At 57.0% G+C, this 17647-nt stretch overlaps 2 protein-coding genes across 8 annotated transcripts in view; both read right to left on the bottom strand.

The window, feature by feature from the left end:
* The window catches only part of LPAR2 (lysophosphatidic acid receptor 2), a 7072-nt gene extending 4788 nt beyond the window's left edge, over positions 1 to 2284 (bottom strand). The window contains exons 1-3 of one of the 4 annotated variants that reach the window (XM_017852706.1): positions 2066 to 2203; positions 1571 to 1943; positions 531 to 1272 (exon numbers count right to left, since the gene is read on the bottom strand). In XM_017852706.1, the coding sequence (XP_017708195.1) occupies positions 531 to 1272 (742 nt within the window). In that variant the 5' untranslated portion in view covers positions 1571 to 1943; positions 2066 to 2203. Of the gene's footprint in view, positions 1 to 530; positions 1944 to 2065 lie in introns of all 4 variants that reach the window. The other 3 variants (XM_017852704.1, XM_017852703.1, XM_017852705.1) reach the window with 3 other exon arrangements.
* Positions 2285 to 3455: 1171 nt separating this feature from the next.
* GMIP (GEM interacting protein) lies at positions 3456 to 17647 on the bottom strand. 4 transcript variants are annotated; one of them, XM_017852699.1, is made up of 21 exons: positions 17500 to 17647; positions 16537 to 16621; positions 15982 to 16057; positions 15816 to 15873; positions 14785 to 14910; positions 14635 to 14699; positions 14426 to 14533; positions 12732 to 12812; positions 12482 to 12652; positions 12243 to 12380; positions 11708 to 11904; positions 11259 to 11371; positions 11049 to 11138; positions 9674 to 9751; positions 9436 to 9590; positions 9050 to 9238; positions 8816 to 8953; positions 8531 to 8727; positions 7815 to 8214; positions 4456 to 4522; positions 3456 to 4319 (listed from the first exon to the last, which is right to left on the bottom strand). In XM_017852699.1, exons 1-21 carry the CDS (start codon positions 17516 to 17518, stop codon positions 3946 to 3948), a joined length of 2925 nt encoding a protein of 974 aa, XP_017708188.1. In that variant the 5' UTR covers positions 17519 to 17647; the 3' UTR covers positions 3456 to 3945. The 4 variants fall into 4 exon arrangements, with proteins under 4 accessions (XP_017708188.1, XP_017708190.1, XP_017708191.1 ...); XM_017852700.1 differs by having other exon boundaries at positions 3459 to 4319; positions 11049 to 11129; XM_017852701.1 differs by lacking the exon at positions 9674 to 9751.

Genomic DNA, 17647 nt, shown 5'->3' with positions numbered 1-17647 from the left:
TTTTTTGAGACGGAGTGTCAAAAAACTCCACCTCACCTGGCTAATTTTGTATTTTTAGTAGAGACGGGGTTTCTCCATGTTGGTCAAGCTGGTTGTGAACTCCCAACCTCAGTTGATCCACCCGCCTCAGCCTCCCAAAGTGCTGGGATTACAGGCGGGAGCCACCGCACCCGGCCAGCACTGCTAAAAACTCTCAAGGGCTTCCCACGAAACTCAAAATATGACTCCTGTCTGTGCCCCTTAAGGCCTTGCTGAACTCTCCTCCTCACAAGCCCGCTTTCCTCTTTAGAGGCTCTGGCCTGGTACTGCCTTTAGGTTTTTACTTTGTTTCCTCTGCCTGGAACTCTCTCTGTTCCTATCCTCAGCATTCAGGCTTCTGCTCATATATCACCTCCCTGGAGAACATTCCCCACCTAAGTCTTCCCCCTATCATCCTCTATCAGGTAGCTTGTCTTGTTCATTGCTTCGAAGTATCTTGTGGGAGACAGGGGGAAGCAGGGTGCCTGTTGCCCCCTGAGGGCCCCACTCACCCAGGATGATGACGACAGTCTTGACCAGGCTGAGCGTGGTCTCTCGGTAGCGGGGGTGGCAGCTGACGTGCTCTGCCATGCGCTGCACTCGCCTCCGCACATAGAAGAAAATGCGGGTGTAGACGGCCACCATGAGAAGGAAGACAAGCAGGCTGGACAGAGCCCAGACAGCCAAATAGGAGCGGCTGAGCAGGGGTGCCATGCGCGAGCAGCGGTCCAGGGCACAGAGGCAGTGCCAGGAGTGGGCAGGCAGCAGCCCCAGGCCCAGGGCAGCCACCCACACGCCCACAATGAGCATAACCACGCGGCCACGGGGCAGGCGGCTGTGCAGCTGCACGGCCATCACACTGCGGTGCCGCTCCACAGCGATGGCCAGCAGTGTGGCCACCGACGCAGTGAGGCTTGTGTCCAGCAAGCCCTGCCGCAGGAACCAGCCCTCAAGTGAAAGGCGGGCTGTGCGGGGACCAGTGTGGAACATGAGGAAGAGGTAGGCCACGCCCGCGAAGAGGTCAGCCGCGGCCAGGTTGCCTAGCAGGTAGTAGATAGGCTGGTGGAAGCGGCGGTTGGAGGCGATGGCTGCTATGACCAGGAGATTGGTGAGCAGCACCAGTACACTGACGGTCAGCCCCAGTGCCACCACGACCACATCCTTGGGCCGCCAGTGAGAGCTGAGCTCCTTGCCACTGTTGTTATAGAAGAAGCCAATGGTCTCGTTGTAGTAGCACTGGCCCATGGTGACCATCTGGGGACACAAGAGATCAGTGCATGTGGCGCTTCTTGGAAGGACACAGGGAGGGGCGGCAGCTACAGAGGACAAGGAAGGACAAGGATCTTGAATTCAGATGCCTCGGAGCCAAGTGGCAGTGGTGAGGGGCACGGTGGCCTGAAAAAAGCAAGCTCCATGGGGCTGGAGTGGGGGTGGAGGAGCTGCTGTTTCTTGCCTACTAATAAGACCTGTGTGCAAGACATAACCCAAGTCAATAGGGTTTTGAACCAGAAGAAGTGAAACAAAACCCATCTATGGTCGAATCCCAGCCCACCTGCTGCCAATGTGTGACCCGGTTTGAGTTGTAGGGAGAGGAGGGTCAGGGCAAGACAAAGGGGTGTGAGCTGCGGGACGAGATGAGGGAGGGTCACTTAGGTGCCGGAGTCAGTGTAGGGAGCCGAGACCCGGGAGCGTGTGCAGACAAGAGTGAGGTCACTTGCTAGGACCCTGCGAGGGGGCGGTGCCGAGGCGTGGAGGTGATCGGAGAGGCGGCCCCAGAAGTTGGTCTGCGGGATTTGGGCGCGGGTGCTTCCCAAGCGGGCGGGGCAATAGGCTGTTCCGGGTGGGACGGAGGACACTGGCGGTCTCCGGGACAAAGACAGCGGTTGGGGAAGGGACAGCTGGCCGGGCCTCCAGGCGTCTCCAGACTGGGGAAGGGGTAGGGGGTTAAGGGATCAGAGGGCGGCGTCCTGGCCCCGCAGGCACGTGCCGCGCCCTTCCCCCGGGCCCAGGCCCGCACCCGCCCGCCTCCCGTCCGTGCCGGCCTCACCTGGGCCTCCCGTCACGCCGCAGACAAGGCGGGCTCGCGGGGATTCGGGGCGGGCTCGAGGCCCATGGCCCGGGACCGCCGGGCGGGAAAGCGGTGGAGCGGTCCGGTCGGGTGCGCCTCTGCGTGGGCTGCTGAGAGGGCGTGGGAGGCGGGGTCTCCCCGGCGCCCCGCCCCTGCCACCTGGGGAGTCCCGCCCCGCCCCGCCACCTGGGGAGCCCCGCCTCCGCGGCCGCGTCGGGGGCGGTGTCGCCCGGAACCGCAGCCCCCCTATTTCCTCCCCGCCTCGCGGCCCCTCGGTAGCCTCTATTTCCGGCGCGGGACCCCCACCCCGGTCCCTGCACACCTCACGCGCCCGCAGTTTCGAGCCTGCGGGGCTGACCCGAAAATTCCCGCCGCGACTGGGCGGAGCTCCAGGTGGTCTTGGGTCCCGGGCGGAGCTCCCGGGCGGAGCTCCAGGTGGTCTTGGGTCCGCGCCCCTTCTCCGGACCCCCAACCCTCCCAGCCCCACCCCGCTCTCTTCTTCGTGTCCAATGGGCCGCCGAGTTACAAGCCACTCCCTGATCCGACTTGGCTCCCACCGCCCGGACCCCCGCCCATCCTCGGCTTTCCCAGCTGGCAGCTACAGCGCGCCGCGGCCTCCAGTGTGAGGCCCACGCCTGCGGCCCCAGCTGATCATCGGGCGCACGCTAGGGTTTTGCAATCCCGCCCCCGTACTCCTCACCCTGGGACAGCGCTGCCCCCTGCAAAGCCCGGCGCTGCCCTGCCCTGTGGATTCCTCCCTCCGCCTCCCTGCGGCGGCCCCGGGCTCCCACGGTCCGGAGCACACAGCCCCATTGTCCCGGCTATCTGCACTTTGTTATACTGTATTTGATTATGCAGGACCAGATCGGGGACGCAGAGCTCCGGGAGGGCCGGGCTGGCGTGACTCAGCCGGGTGCTGCGGCCCAGCCCCAACCGCCTTTAGGTAGATGCTGCAGGGTGTTTGATGATGTAAGAAGGAGGCCTTGAGGCCGGGCGCGGTGGCTCACATCTGTAATCCCAGCATTTTGGGAGGCGGATGCGGGCGGATCACGAGATCAGGAGATCGAAACCATCCTGGCCAACATGGTGAAACCCCGTCTCTACTAAAAATACAAAAAAATTAGCTGGGCGTGGTGGCATGCGCCTGTAGTCCCAGCTACTCGGGAGGCTGAGGCAAGAGAATTGAACCCGGGAGGCGGAGGTTGCAGTGAGCCGAGATTGCACCACTGTACTCCAGCCTGGATGACAGAGAAAGACTCTGTCTCAAAAAAAAAAAAAAAAAAAAGAGGTCTTGATTCCCCTGATCAGTAAAACGGGGGAAAGGAGTGCTGCCGTGCTGGCCTCTCCCCTAGCAGAGATGCACCCAAGGGCATACAGGACACAGTTTATTAGAGGCCATCAGACCCCCAGGCACCACCAGGATGTGGAGTCTGAGCTGCCCACCTCCTCCAGGAAGGTCACTTCAAGTCCACGAAGGGGGCAGGCAGGTGTGGGGGAGTGACCACAACCAAAGTAGCAAAAGCACCCCTGTCCCAGGGGTGGGAGACTAGGGTGAACCCCAAGGATCTCATAACCTGTATTGACCCTGAGTATTGATCCTGAGTGACCTCTGAGCCCGAGTGGCCCTGATGCTTGGCAGTGACCTGTGTCCAGTTGGGGGATTCCAGGACATTGCCCTCGAAAGGGTTTTAGGCCTCCCATAGGCCATGTATTAAATAGTTTTTCCTTATAGGAACCCTCTGGACCTCTCCTAGTATTGAACTGCTGGCAGGCTGTTTGGCCACCAGGTGGTGGGAGGTAGGGAGATGGCGTCCGTCTTCACAATCTGGGCTTCTTCCTTATTTAGTGTGCCAGGGTGGTCAGAGATGGTCCTCGGCTTCCTCAGGCTGGACATCCGGGCAGCAGGTGGCCCTGGGCACAGCCTCGCTGTCCAGTTTGGAGAGTAGCCGGGCTGTCTCCTGGGTGATCTCAAAATGCTTGGGCAGCGGGGTGCGGCGCAGGGGGCTGCCCTCAGGGGAGGCAGCTGCAGGGCTAGGTCCCCGCCCCCGCAAACTCCCTCTGGGCACTGATGTGATGGGGGTCTCTTCGCACAGCTTGGAAGCCACCAGGGCCAGACTGGACAGCTGGTGGGTTACAGGCCTCACACCGCCCCGGGGATACTTCACTGGCTGGCGGCTGAAGTGGCCACGAGACTGTGTCCCCAGGAGTGTGTCCTCTGGGCCTTGGCTGGACACTGTGTGTGGGATGGGTGGTCAGTGCAGAGTACCCCCAAGTTCTCTGGATATCCCCCCGAGGAGTCATCTTTTAGCCAAGTCACCCTGGGGCCAAGGCACCCCCAGAACTCCTGAGCCTCTCCCTAACATACTCACCTTCCCCTCCCCCATCTTTGGTGTCTTCAGCCACATCCTCTCTCTGGTCACTCTGTGGAGTTGGGATCTGCAGGGAGAAACCGACCCCAACACTAAAATCCCAGTTCTTTGAGATTCCTGGAGAGCTGAGGGCTTCTTCCTGCACATGCAAAGGGAATAGCCAGTGCAAAGGCCCTGAGGTAGGAGCGTGCCTGGTGTGTTTAGATGCAGCCCCACCCTGTAATGAATGAGGGAAGGGTGGTAGGAAGTGAGACCAAAGAGGAGTGGGCTCAGGTGGCTCTGCTAGCCACCCCTGACTTCACACTTACTATGCACTGGATATGGACCACCACTGAACTCCTCCTATGCACAGGGCATGGACCAGCACTGAATGTGCGCCTGTCATCCTTTGCAGTTTTGGTGTTCGGGGATAGACAATGCCCTTATAAGTGTACTGCTTGGCCAGGCATAGTGGTGCATGCCTGTAATCCCAGCACTGGTGGATTATCTGAGGTCAGGAGTTTGATACCAGCCTGGCCAACATGGTGAAACCCCATCTCTACTAGAAATACAAAATTTAGCCGGGTGTGGTGGTGCATGCCTGTAATCCCAGCTACTTGGGAGGCTGAGGCAGGAGAATCACTTGGACCTGGGAGGTGGAGATTGCAGTGAGCTCAGATCATGCCCCTGCACTCCAGTCTGGGCAACAGAATGAGACTCCGTCTCAAAAATAATAATAAGTGTACTGCTTGCTCTTCCAGCACAGAGCAGTGTCATTCACTGAGTCTGGACCGTGGGCTCCATGAGGGTGGGAAAATCCTTTTTTAGCAAACAGCCAGCCCAGGGAGTGCCTCAGCCGTCTCCACATTAGGACCAGATAGCACCTCTGAACTACCATCCTGGGCTGCTCTCTGCAACCTTACCAACTTTACTATTCCATCCTTAGCTAAGTGGTTGGCAGTGTCTACACATCAGACACTGTCCTGAGCACTTTATGAGACATTCCAGCTCTCAGAGACCCACAGTTCACCAGCAGCTGCTTCCCAGCTCTGGGCTGCTGCACGATAGATCCTTGCTCTCAGGAATGGCAGATGCAGCAAGATACCAGCAGCACAGGCCTTGGGCATGGACTGTTCTAGCAATGTGGAGCAGCGGGTGCTGCTGTCTTTCTGGTTCACACCTGAGCTCTGGATCCAGACTGGTGACCTTTATTAAAGATTCCAGGCCAGGCACGGTGGCTCATGCCTGTAATCCCAGCACTTTGGGAGGCCGAGGCAGGCGGATCACCTGAGGTCAGGAGTTTGAGACCAGCCTGACCAACGTGGAGAAACCTCGTCTCTACTAAAAATACAAAAAAAATTAGCCGGGTTTAGTGGTGCATGCCTGTAATCCCAGCTACTCGGGAGGCTGAGGCAAGAGAATCGCTTGAACCCAGGAGGCGGAGATGCCATTGCACTCCAACTTGGGCAACAAGAATGAAACTCTGTCTAAAAAAATAAAGGATTCCAACTGCGGCCAGCTGCGGTGGCTCACGCCTATAATCACAGCACTTTAGGAGGCTGAGGTGGGTGGATTACTTGAGGTCAGGAGTTTGAGACCAGCCTGGCTAACATGGCAAAACCTTGTCTCTGAGGCATGAGAATCGCTTGAACCCAGGAGGCGGAGGTTTTGGTGAGATCGCACCACCGCCCTCCAGTTGGGCGACACAGTGAGATTCTGTCTCCAAAAAAAAAAAAAAAAAAACAAAAAAGATTCCAACTGCTTACAGTCCCCTTTTAGGGTCATTAACTGCTCAGAGCCTTCGCTGTTTCATCTGTAAAGGATTTTCACTAATACTATCTACCTCTCAGGACTGTGGAGAGGACAACAGGAAGTCTCTGTAGTGTCCCCTGCATAGCAGGTGCGCATTCAGTGGTGGTCTGTGCCCTATGCATAGGAGGTGCTCTGTGGTGGTCCACATCCTGTGAATAGCAGATGCAAGGTCGGGGTAGCTGGCAGAGCCACCTGGGCCCACTCCTCTTTGGTATCACTTCATACCACCTTCCCCTCATTCATTACAGGGTGGGGCTGCGCCCTAAGACACCAGGCACGCTCCTACCTCGGGGCCTTTGCACTGGCTGTTCCCTTTGCCTGGAACACCCTTCATCTGACCTCCTTGTGGCTGGCTCACTCCTTCACGTCCTTCCAGTCTTTGCTCAAGTCCATCTGCTCTCTAAGACCTGCCCCTACCATCCTACTTAGTGCTACAAACTGCCCTCCACCTCCCACTGTGCTGCTTCCTGGTGTCATGTGTCTTACTCCACTTTTTTTTTTTTTTTTTGAGACAGAGTCTTGCTCTGTTGCCCAGGCCGGAGTGCAGTGGCATGGTCTCAGCTCACCACAACCTCTGCTTCATGGGCTCAAGCGATTCTCCTGCCTCAGCCTCCTGAGTAGCTGGGATTACAGGTATACACCACCATACACGGCTAATTTTTGTATTTTTAGTAGAGACAGATTTCTCTTTGTTGGTCGTGCTAGTCTCGAACTCCTGACCTCAGGTGATCCGTCTGCCTCAGCCTCCCAAAGTGCTGGGATTACAGGTGTGAACCACTGCGCCCAGCCATTACTCTACCTTTGCATAATCCATTACCCTTATCATCATCACCTCATCACATTTCAGATAACTGTGTCATGTTTATGGTTTGTCTTTCCCCACTAAAACACAGGCACTGAGAGGGCAGGGTCTTTGGATATTTAGCTCGTGGATGTATCTGCAATGCCTATGACAATGCTTGGCCCATAGTATGTGTTCAATAAATATTCTGGGGCCGGGCGCGGTGGCTCACGCCTGTAATCCCAGCACTTTGGGAGGCCGAGGCGGGCAGATCACGAGGTCAGGAGATCGAGACCATCCTGACTAACACGGTGAAACCCCGTCTCTACTAAAAATACAAAAAAATTAGCCGGGTGCGGTGGCGGACGCCTGTAGTCCCAGCTACTTGGGAAGGTGAGGCAGGAGAATGGCGTGAACGTGGGAGGCGGAGCTTGCAGTGAGCCGAAATTGTGCCACTGCACTCCAGCCTGGGTGACAGAGCAAGACTCCATCTCAAAAAAAAAAAAATGAAAAAAATAAAAATGAAAAAAATAAATAAATATTCTGTTGGAGGAATGAATGATCACCCATGTTAGTACATGTGCAGGGCTGTTCCCTCTTGTTTACACCATCACTGCCCACTGCTTATTCCTCATTATTCCTTCCAGAATGAACACAAGTTAAATGAGGAAGGGAGGAAGAGAATGAAGGAAATTTTTAAAGGAAAGGAAGGAAGATGAAAGAGAAGGTAAGAGAATTGAACAGAGATAAGGCCCTCTCCATGGCTGTGGACCCAGTAGGTTCCTACCTCGGTGGGTGTGACTGTGGGATGCTGCTCCAGGGCACTGTGGGGCTGGGGGTCTGGGCCGGGGTCCGGGCCGGGGTCCGAGGCTAGGACTGGGGGCTGGGAGTCCGGGTCAAGGTCCAGGGGTGGTGGTTGGGAGCTGGCTGTGAGGGGCCCAGGGGCTGGGCTGGAGTCTTGGGGCGGGGGCTCAGTGGCCTGGGGGAGCTCATCCATCCCAAAGATCTGCTCGTAGTGCACAATGAGGAACTCCACAAGCTGGGCCTGATGCCCAGAGTCCAGCAGGCAGGTGACAGGGATGGCGCCGGCTGCCCGTGGGCTGTCCGGTGGCCGCAGCAGTGTCGGCCCAAACACAATGCCCAAGTTGTTGGCAGACATCTTGTTTTCCATAAACCGTGCAGCCACCCTGGGGATGGTGTGAAGAGAAAGGTCAGGGTACAGGGTGCAAGGTCATTGGTCTGAGGGTAAGGGTGGGACCCACAGGCCAGCCTAGTGGTGACTTGCCCATGTCACAGGTGTAAGTTGTCTGAGACCAGCAACCACATATCCAGAGCTGGAGGTCAGGGATTAGTACCCAAGCTTATGAATCATGGATTATGGTTCAGAGTTCAGAAAACACAGGTCAAAGGTCAGAGGTCAGTGTCAGGGGTCAGCCAAGGTAGTCAGTAGTCGCATGTCCAGGGAAGAGGGTTGTGTTTCAAGGCTCGGGGACCCATGCACACCTGAACAGATGGGCCACCAGGTGCCGCAGGGTGTTGTAGTTAGAGTCAGGCAGCTGTACCAAGAGGGTCTTCAGCGAGCAGATAACCTCAGGGCTGGGGCTGGGGGTCCCAGGGTCGTCCCCAGGGTCTGCATGCAAGGTCTTAGCCAGAGAGATGAAGGCATCGTAGAGGTGGAAGGGGATCACGGGGTCGGTGAGCTGGGGGTGGAACGGAGGGCGCAACACGAGTGTGGGTGGGCTGTGGAGGGCCCCTGCCCACGTTCCCCTCAGTGTCCTGAGCACCCACCTCCTGAAGAAATCGCTTGAGAACACTCGAGACATCATGAGGCGAGTTCCCTGACAGCTCCACCAACGCTCGGCCATTCTCGAAAGCCTGGCACAACCGCTCCACACGGACCCGGGACCCGCTGACCCGGTAAATGCCCTGCAGGGTGAGGGTAAGAAACAGATGCCCGGTTTGTGATCAGGCCATTGATTCGGTCAGGTCACTTCTGGGGATGATAAAGGGTCAGGGCAGCACCTGCACATCCAGGGCGCGGTGTTCTATCTCAGCCGTGCACTTTGTGACCACAAAGGGTACCTCCTCCGGGAAGTCCCTGGGTAGCTGCAGGAAGTCGACCCCAAAGAGGGGTGTCCGTGCTGGTAGCCGCCTGTGTCCACAGAGGATCAGGAGAGTCTCCAGGCAGCGCTTGTGGCAGGTCAGAAAGCACTGCAGCGAAGGTCACAGGGACAGGGAGGTCATTAGGGACCAGTAGGGGAAGAGAAGGTTACAGGGATCCTCAAGGAATGGGGGCTCATGGGAGACATCAGGTTAGGGTCCCGGGGGCAGAAAGGCTGTAGGAAGCTCAGGTCAGGGAGATAATCAGGGATCAGCAAAGGTCATTTGGTCATTAGCCTGGGCCACACCTCCTCACACTCTGTCCCGCTGACCATGAAGGCTTCGCACTCGCGGCACTTGGCCGGGCCTCGCAGTCGCCGCAGCCGGTGGGTCTGAGCCGCACTGGACAGTGTCCACTTCCTGAAGGGGCTGCCCAGCCCATTCTCCAGCCCGTCTCCCAGGTCTGCAGGGAGACAGGGTCAGGGGTGCCTGGTCCACCTCCTGCCCTACCCTGTCCCATCCTGCCCTACCCTGCTTCAGCCTCACCAGGGTCTCGCTCCTCAAAGTCATCTGAGGACTCAGTGCCTGTGGACGAAGCCTTCACCAGCCGCCTCGTGCCAGCGCCTGGGGTCAGAGGAATCATGGGAGATTCCTGGGCTGTGGAGGCACTCCTGGTTTTTAGGGCTTCCAGAACTACCCACTAATTCCTAAGGGGTCAGAGGTCAGGAGGGGGATTGGACAGGTCAGTGGTTAAGGGTTGGAGAACTGGGTCAGCAGCCTGGGGCGTGGTTCATAAGCTGGATCAAGAGGTTGAGGAAATAGGCCGGACGCGGTGGCTCACGCCTGTAATCCCAGCACTTTGGGAAGCCGAGGCAGGAGGATCACATGAGGCAAGGATCATGAGGTCAGGAGTTCAAGACCAGCCTGGCCAACATGGCAAAACCTTGTCTCTACTAAAAATACAAAAATTAACCAGGCATGGGGGCAGGCACCTGTAGTCCCAGTTACTCGGGAGGCTGAGGCACAAGAATCGCTTGAACTTGGGAGGTGGAGGTTGCAGTGAGCCAAGATCGTACCACTGCACTCCAGCCTAGGCAACAGAGCAAGACTCTGTCTCAAAAAAAAAAAAAAGAAAGAAAGAAAGAAAAGGCTGGGCGCAGTGGCACACACCTATAATCCCTGCACTTTGGAAGACCAAGGCAGGTGGATCACCTGAGGTCAGGAGTTCGAGATCAGCCTGGCCAACATGGTGAAACCCCATCTCTACTAAAAAATACAAAAATTAGCCAGTGTTGGCCGGGCGCGGTGGCTCAAGCCTGTAATCCCAGCACTTTGGGAGGCCGAGACGGGCGGATCACGAGGTCAGGAGATCGAGACCATCCTGGCTAACACGGTGAAACCCCGTCTCTACTAAAAAAAATACAAAAAATTAGCTGGGCGAGATGGCGGGCGCCTGTAGTCCCAGCTACTCGGGAGGCTGAAGCGAAAGAATGGCGTAAACCCGGGAGGCGGAGCTTGCAGTGAGCTGAGATCCGGCCACTGCACTCCAGCCTGGGCGACAGAGCAAGACTCCGTCTCAAAAAAAAAAAAATAAATAAATAAATAAATTAGCCAGTGTGGTGGTACACATCTATAATTCCAGCTACTCCAGAGGCTAAGACAAGAGAATCGCTTGAATCTGGGAGGTGGAGGTTGCAGTGAGATCATGCCACTGCACTCCAGGCTGGGCGACAGAATGAGACTCTGTCTCAAATAAACAAATAAATAATTTTTAAAAAGATGAAAAAAGAGGTTGAGGAAATAGGTCAGGGGTGTCGGGTAGGTCAGAGGTCAAATGATAAAGATTGAGGGTCAGAGCTTGACCAGGGGCTGGAGGATGGTCACAGGTGGAGTGTGGGTCAGGACCAGGTCCTATCCCTACCTGGGCTGGAAGTGGGAGAGTCCAGGGACCGAGACTCGCTGCCGCCACCCACGCTGTCCACATCACTGCCCGGAGTGGGGCCTGGAGTCCCTAGGTGGGACAGGTCAATAAGGATGGTCCCCTGCTCCCAAACCCCACTCCTGTAGCCCACCTATGTGTGGGTGGAATGAACTCCTGGTACCACTCCCACCTGGCCCTCATTGCACTCACCTTGCCAGCGCCAGCCTGTGCCCGGATCCTCCCAAGGGCCTGGCTCAGCTGAATTCTCATCCAGCCTTGGAGGTAGAGGCCCAGAGAGCTTCTTTCTGATGTCCAGAGGGGAGCTGAGAAAACAGAGGTTTGAAGGTTTGAATCCCAGGAAACTGGCCTGTGGTGATGGCACCCAGGCATCATGTCTAGGTACCAGCTCCAAGCACTTGGGTCTGCAGGCCCTGACACCCATGGGTATTGTGGCCCCTGCAGTACAGTAGCCCCAAATTCCTGCCCCTGCCCCTAGGATTGGGACAACCCATTCAGCCTCCTAAGACCCCCGAGAGCCTGGAGTACTAAATTCCACTAAGGCTTTGCGTTCTCTGACCTCGAGTACCCAGCCTGCGGTGCCAACAGCCTGGCATCGCGATTCCGGGGCTCATTCCCAACTCCTTGCTCCAGTGACCCACCTGTTCACGGAGGGAACGAACTCCTGGAAAGAGAAGGCGGGCGGAGGCGGGGGCGGGGCCTCGGGCCGCAGCGCCCGTACGAACTCCTGGTAGCGCTGGCCCGGCTCAAAGGGCGCACAGCACTCGGCCAGGGCAGCGAAGGCACGGGGGCCACGCTCCGCCTGCGCGCCGCACAGCCCAAAGAGACCCAGGGTCACCTGCCGGGTGGAGACACCAAGTTGCGAAGGGGCGGGGCCTGGGAGCCTGGGGGCAGGGCCAGAGCTGGGGCGGGGTCAGGGTTTGGGACGCACCTGGGCGGCTTAGGAACTAGGGCAGTCGGCCAGGGGACCCAGGCGTGGTCAGAGCAGGGGCTGGTCATCCAGGGGACAGGATCTCATGGGGTGGAGCCGAGACAATGGGTCTGGGGGCGGGAACTGGCTGTCGAGGGAAATGGCCTAGTCCTGGTGTTCCCACGGTGGCTTAGGGGCGAGGAGCGGGGCACTCAGTCGGGGCCCCAACGGGGTGAGGGGGGGATGGCCTTGGGGATGGGCCTCACCCGCCTCAGCACTTCATCCCCCTGAAACACCAGCTTGCGCACGTGCGACACGATTCGCTGCTTGGCGATCTCCAGGTCCTGCTGCCGCGCGTTGGCCTCGCGGACACAGGCCTGGTACAGCGCCTCGGCCTCCAGCGCCTGGGGAAACGGGAGGCCAGGGGCGTGGTGTGGCGCGTGTGGGCGAGAGCAGAGGGCAGGGGGAGCCAAAACGCTACAGAGGCTCTGGGCCGGGTGCCCACCTTGGCCTGGGCCTCCTCCCGCGAGCGCCGCCGTCGCTCCTGCTGCTTGCTAGGTCCCGGCGAGGCCTGGGGGGACGGGTCCTCAGGGGACCCCTGGGAGCGCGCCCGCAGGTCCTCGCTGCGTTGCACATACTGCAGCTGGGCGCGCCGCAGTGCCTGCACCGCCTCATTCTGGGGGATCATCGATGAGGAGAACGTCAGCGTCCAGGCCTGTCTCTTAGCCTACCCCTCCACCCATTCCGAGCCTCACCATCCGCTTCTGCTCCTTCATCCACTGCTCCTTGAACTCCTTCCGCCACTTCTCAATCTCAGTCCTTTTGGCGGCGAGGGGCTGGCAAGGGTTGGGGATGGGGATGGAGACGCTGTCTTAGGGCGACCCCAGAAGCAGCCACCCAGTCCTTCCATTCCTGCGCCATGTGCTTTGCCGCCTCTGGACTCTTTTTTTTTTTTTTTTTTGAGACGGAGTTTTGCTCTTGTTGCCCAGGCTGGAGTGCAAGTGGGCAATCATGGCTCACTGCAGCATTGAACTTGAACTCTTGAGTTCAAGCAATCCTCCTGCCTCAGCCTCTCAGTAGTTAGGACTACAGGCATGTGCACTAGGCCTAGTTAATTCAAAAAACAATGTCTTTTTTTTTTTTGGTTAGCCAGGTGTGTTCATTCATGCCTTTAATCCCAGCATTTGGGAGGCCAAAGTGGGCAGATCACCTGAGGTCAGGAGTTGAGTTCGAGACCAGCCTGACCAACATGGTGAAACCCCGTCTCTACAAAAACACAAAAATTATACAGATGTGATGGCATACTCCTGTAGTCCCAGCTACTTGGGAGGCTGAGGCAGGAGAATCACTTGAACCCGGGGGGTGGAGGTTGCAGTGAGCTGAGATCATGCCACTGCACTCTAGCCTGGATGATAAAGTGAGACTCTGTCTCAAAAAATAAATAAATAAGTAAATAAAATAAAATAAATAAATAAAATTTTTTTGGTAGATAAAGACAGGGATCTCACTATGTTGCCCAGGTTAGTCTCGAACTCCTGGCCTCAAGCAATCCTCCAGCCTCAGCCTCCTAGTAGCTAGCACTACAGACATGTGTACCAGGCCCAGCTAATTAAAAAACTTTTTTTTTTTTTGTAGAGACGGGAGTGGGGGGTCTCACTGTGTTGCCCAGGTTGGTCTCAAACTCCTGGGCTCAAGCAATCCTCCCTCCTTGGCCTCCAGAAGTGCTGGGATTACAGGCGTGAGCCACTGTGCCTGGCTGGACCCTTTTCTGAGTCAGTATTCTCCTCCTGGGGTCTTCTCCAGACCTGCTCTCCCCAACCCCTGTGTCCAGAAGTCTCAAGTCACCCCATCCTTTCTGCTTGGAAGCAGAGACACCAAGGCTTTCCTCCTGAGAACACTCAGCACCTCGTGCCCCTCCCCACAAACAAAAATGAAGTTTTTGGCTGGGCGTGGTGGCTCACACCCGTAATCCCACCACTTTAGGAGGCCAAGATAGGTGGATTACCTGAGGTCAGGAGTTGGAGACCAGCCTGACCAACATGGTGAAACCCCATCTCTGCTAAAAATACAAAAATTAGCCGAGTGTGGTGGCAGGTGCCTGTAATCCCAGCTACTCAGGAGGCTGAGGCAGGTGAATTGCTTGAACCCAGGGAGCGGAAGTTGCAGTGAGCTGAGATCGCACCATTGCACCCCAGCCTGGGCAAAAGAGCAAGAGACTCTGTCTCAAGAAAAAAGTAAAGTGAAGTTTTGCAATTACACAGGAAGCCCAGCTTGAATCTTTGCTGGGTAACCTTGGGCAAGTTCCCGAGCATCCCTGGGCCTCAGCTTCCTCATCAGTGAAATGGCGATGTTGGTAGTGGTGCCTTCCTCCCAGCTTGCTGGGAACCGAGGGGATCAGGCCTGAAGGACAGCAGGGTACCCTCTGTAACATTCCGTCCCGCCCCTTCACCTGGTAGTAGTCTCTTTTCTGCTGGGCTACTGTCTCCATGGCCAGGGCTCCCAGGCTGAGATCATGCTCCAGAAACAGGGTGTAGATGTACTGCAGAGGCATGTGGCTCTGGGGGAGACAGTGGTGTAGGAGGATACTGAAGATCTGTGAGGGGCAAGGGTGAGGTTCTAGTGGGGGTTGGGCTCTCTAGGGGGTCTAGTCATGACTACCTGCTGTTGAATGGACACCTTGCCAGCTTCAGCGATCTTCATGGTACTCTTAGCAAACTCCAGCTCTGGGGGAAAAGAGAGCAGGGCTCTGGGTCTAGCTGGGGTCTGGGGACTGCCTGGTGCCTGGGGCTGGGTGGAAGGGGTCCTCACCATAGCTGGCTCTCTTTTCAGTCCAGGCAAGCAGTTCCTTGGCATAGCGGCTCCAGGTCTTGGCATATTCCAGGGCTGCGTCCACACCCCCCTTGGTCCGAATGAGCCGCAAGTCCAGTTCCTCCCCTGGGGAAAATGGATGGACCTCTGACCTTTGCACCCTAGTCTGCTATGGATGTCTTCCCTAAGCCCCCAGACCAGACCAGTGGCCCCTGTCCTACAGCCTCACAGCTCCCCAAACACTGCTTTAGGATCACTTGTCCTGGTTGCAATTTTACCGATTCACTGGTTTTTGGTTTTGATTTTTGATTTTATTTATTTATTTTTTTGAGACAGTGTTTCGCTCTTGTTGCCCAGGCTAGAGTGCAATGGCGCGATTTCGGCTCACCACAACCTCCGCCTCCCAGGTTCAAGCGATTCTCCTGCCTCATGCTCCTGAATAGCTGGGATTACAGGCATGTACCACCACGCCTGGCTAATTTTTTGTAATTTTAGTAGAGACAAACTTTTTCCATGTTGGTCAGGGTGGTCTCGAACTCCCAATCTCAGGTGATCCACCCGCCTCAGCCTCCCAAAGTGCGGGGATTACAGGCATGAGCCACTGTGCCCAGCCTGTGTTTGATTTTTTTGGACAGGGATCCAGGCTGCAGTGCAGTGGCATGATCATATCTCACTGCAGCCTCAAAGTCCTAGGCTTAATCAGTCCTCCAGCCTCAGCTTCCAAAGTAGCTGGGACTACAGGCACACACCACCACATCCAGCTAATTAAAACATTTTTTTTTTTCTTTTGGTAGGGATCGTGTCTCACTGTTGCCCAGCATGGTCACGAATTCCTGGCTTCAAGTGATCCTCCTACCTCAGCCTCCACCCTGCCTGGGGTCTCCCTGAGGGCTGGGACTGAGATCTGTTGTGTGTACTGCCATGTTCCCAAAATCTAAATGATGCCTCGCATGGAACACGGGGTCAGTGGTGATTTGTTGAAGGAAAGACTGCTTGCGGTCCCCAGTGTCCTGGCCTCCAGAAGCCCCTACCTGTGAGGGGTACAGGACCCTCTGGGAAGGGGCCGCTCCAACAGCTGGCTTCGTTGGTCTGTGGGGGAGGGAGACAGTATTCAGAAGCAAACAGGGCAGGGACCTGGCCTTCCTAAGGCCCCCTCTGCCTGAGGCCTTCCTCCCTATTCCCCTACTCCCCACTCACAGCAGTGGCTGTGGGGGTCTTGTCAGGTTCTGGGTCTTCTGAGAGTAGAGGGTCTCCAGCCAGCATCTCAAGGGTCCTGGGGGATAAAGGTGTGTCAGGATGCCACCTTACACCCAGTCGGTCCTGCCAAGGGGTGCTGGGGACTTTAGGGTTGTTTGTGGCAAACATCACCTCTGCGGCATCTCTTGTATCTAGGAGGTCCGAAGAATGGTGTTTTGGGGGAATCAGGTGAGTTTTTTAAAATGGGACTTGAAAAGGGTCTGAAGGGCCCCAGGTAACTTTGGGGTTCATAGAGTGGGATTATAGGGATCGCAAATGTATTGAGGGTTACAAGAATATGTAGGGTTTTAGGACCACTTTGGGGATTTCCATTCTATTTAGGGGGACACTTTTGGGATACCCAGGCATTTTGGAGGCTCCCATCCTATATTTCTCTGGTTATTAGGTATGTAGGTCCAGATGTTAAAGGTTCCAAATGGGACTTCAGGGCACCTAAATGGTTAGGGGGTTGGGGCATCTTGGCAGGATTTGGGGGCGATCCAGGCTCAGACTCACACGTTCCCCAGTGAGATTTCGAGGTTGTCCAGGCTCCGGAAGATGTCACTGTACCTCTTCCTGCCCTCAGGAGCCGGGGGGAGCCCTGGGGGAGGGGAGTGTAATACATGGGCTAACCACTGCCTCCCTCCACCCACGGCACCTCAACCAGTCTCATTTGGAGGGGGTGGAAGAGAAAGGGAAAGAGAGAGAGAAAGAGAGGAGTAGGAGGGCTTGGTTGGGGCTAACTTGAGGCAGGCAGATGGACTCACACACCACCAGAGACCAGAGACAGCTGCTCGGGGGAACAGAGACACCCACACCCTGGTCTGCACCCAGAAGCAAACCCACAAAACAGATGCCCCAGATGCAACCACGCTGTTCCGAGAAGAGAGCCGGCCTCACAATGGAACCACATGGACCCAGGCTAGACAGATGGAAATACACAAGGGACAGCCAGGCAGAGCCTGAGGCAGAAACACACATGGAGAGACTGAAGCCATGAGGGACATAAAGACCGAATGACACTCCTCATACACAACACAGACACAAAGACGGCCGGAAACACCAAGTCGGACCCTGCCACATTTCTGCTGCTGCCCCCCTGCCCCCTCTCCTAGGGGGCCCAGACCAGCACTGCCCGCTCCCCAGGGCTATAGAGGAGCCCTGTGGGGATCCTACCGCGTTGCCCTCTCCCTCAGCACCCTGCCCCATCACAAAATCAGAAGCAGAAGCAGCCACTTCCCCTTCCTGGGCCCCTCCCCAGGCGTCTGGGGTGAGGGATCTAAAGGGGGAGGGGGAATCAAGGGCTGGCGTCCCGAACCCCTCCAGGCATAGGGCTCCCCACAATGGAGGATCCCTGGGTCCTTCCCATTCAGGAACTCCTCTCCTGGCTTTCGGGACGGAGCGGGACAAGCGTGTCCCCTCAATGTAGGAAGCAGGGGATGGTCGGGGGAGGCCCCTCCCGGATCCCCAACCCCCTACCCGGCTCTGCTGCGTCCATATCTGGGCCCGGGGATCGCTCTGCAGGGGCTGGGATGGGGATGGGGTCGCGCGCCGGCGGGGCCGAGCCCCGATTTCCTGCCGCCGCAGCTGCCGCCACCCGGGTTCCGCGTCGCCCCGCCCAGCAGAG

Source organism: Rhinopithecus bieti, unplaced genomic scaffold, assembly GCF_001698545.2.
Source record: "Rhinopithecus bieti isolate Rb0 unplaced genomic scaffold, ASM169854v2 scaffold_34968, whole genome shotgun sequence".
Lineage (NCBI taxonomy): Eukaryota > Metazoa > Chordata > Mammalia > Primates > Cercopithecidae > Rhinopithecus > Rhinopithecus bieti.
This window is presented reverse-complemented; position numbering and strand designations above follow the sequence as displayed.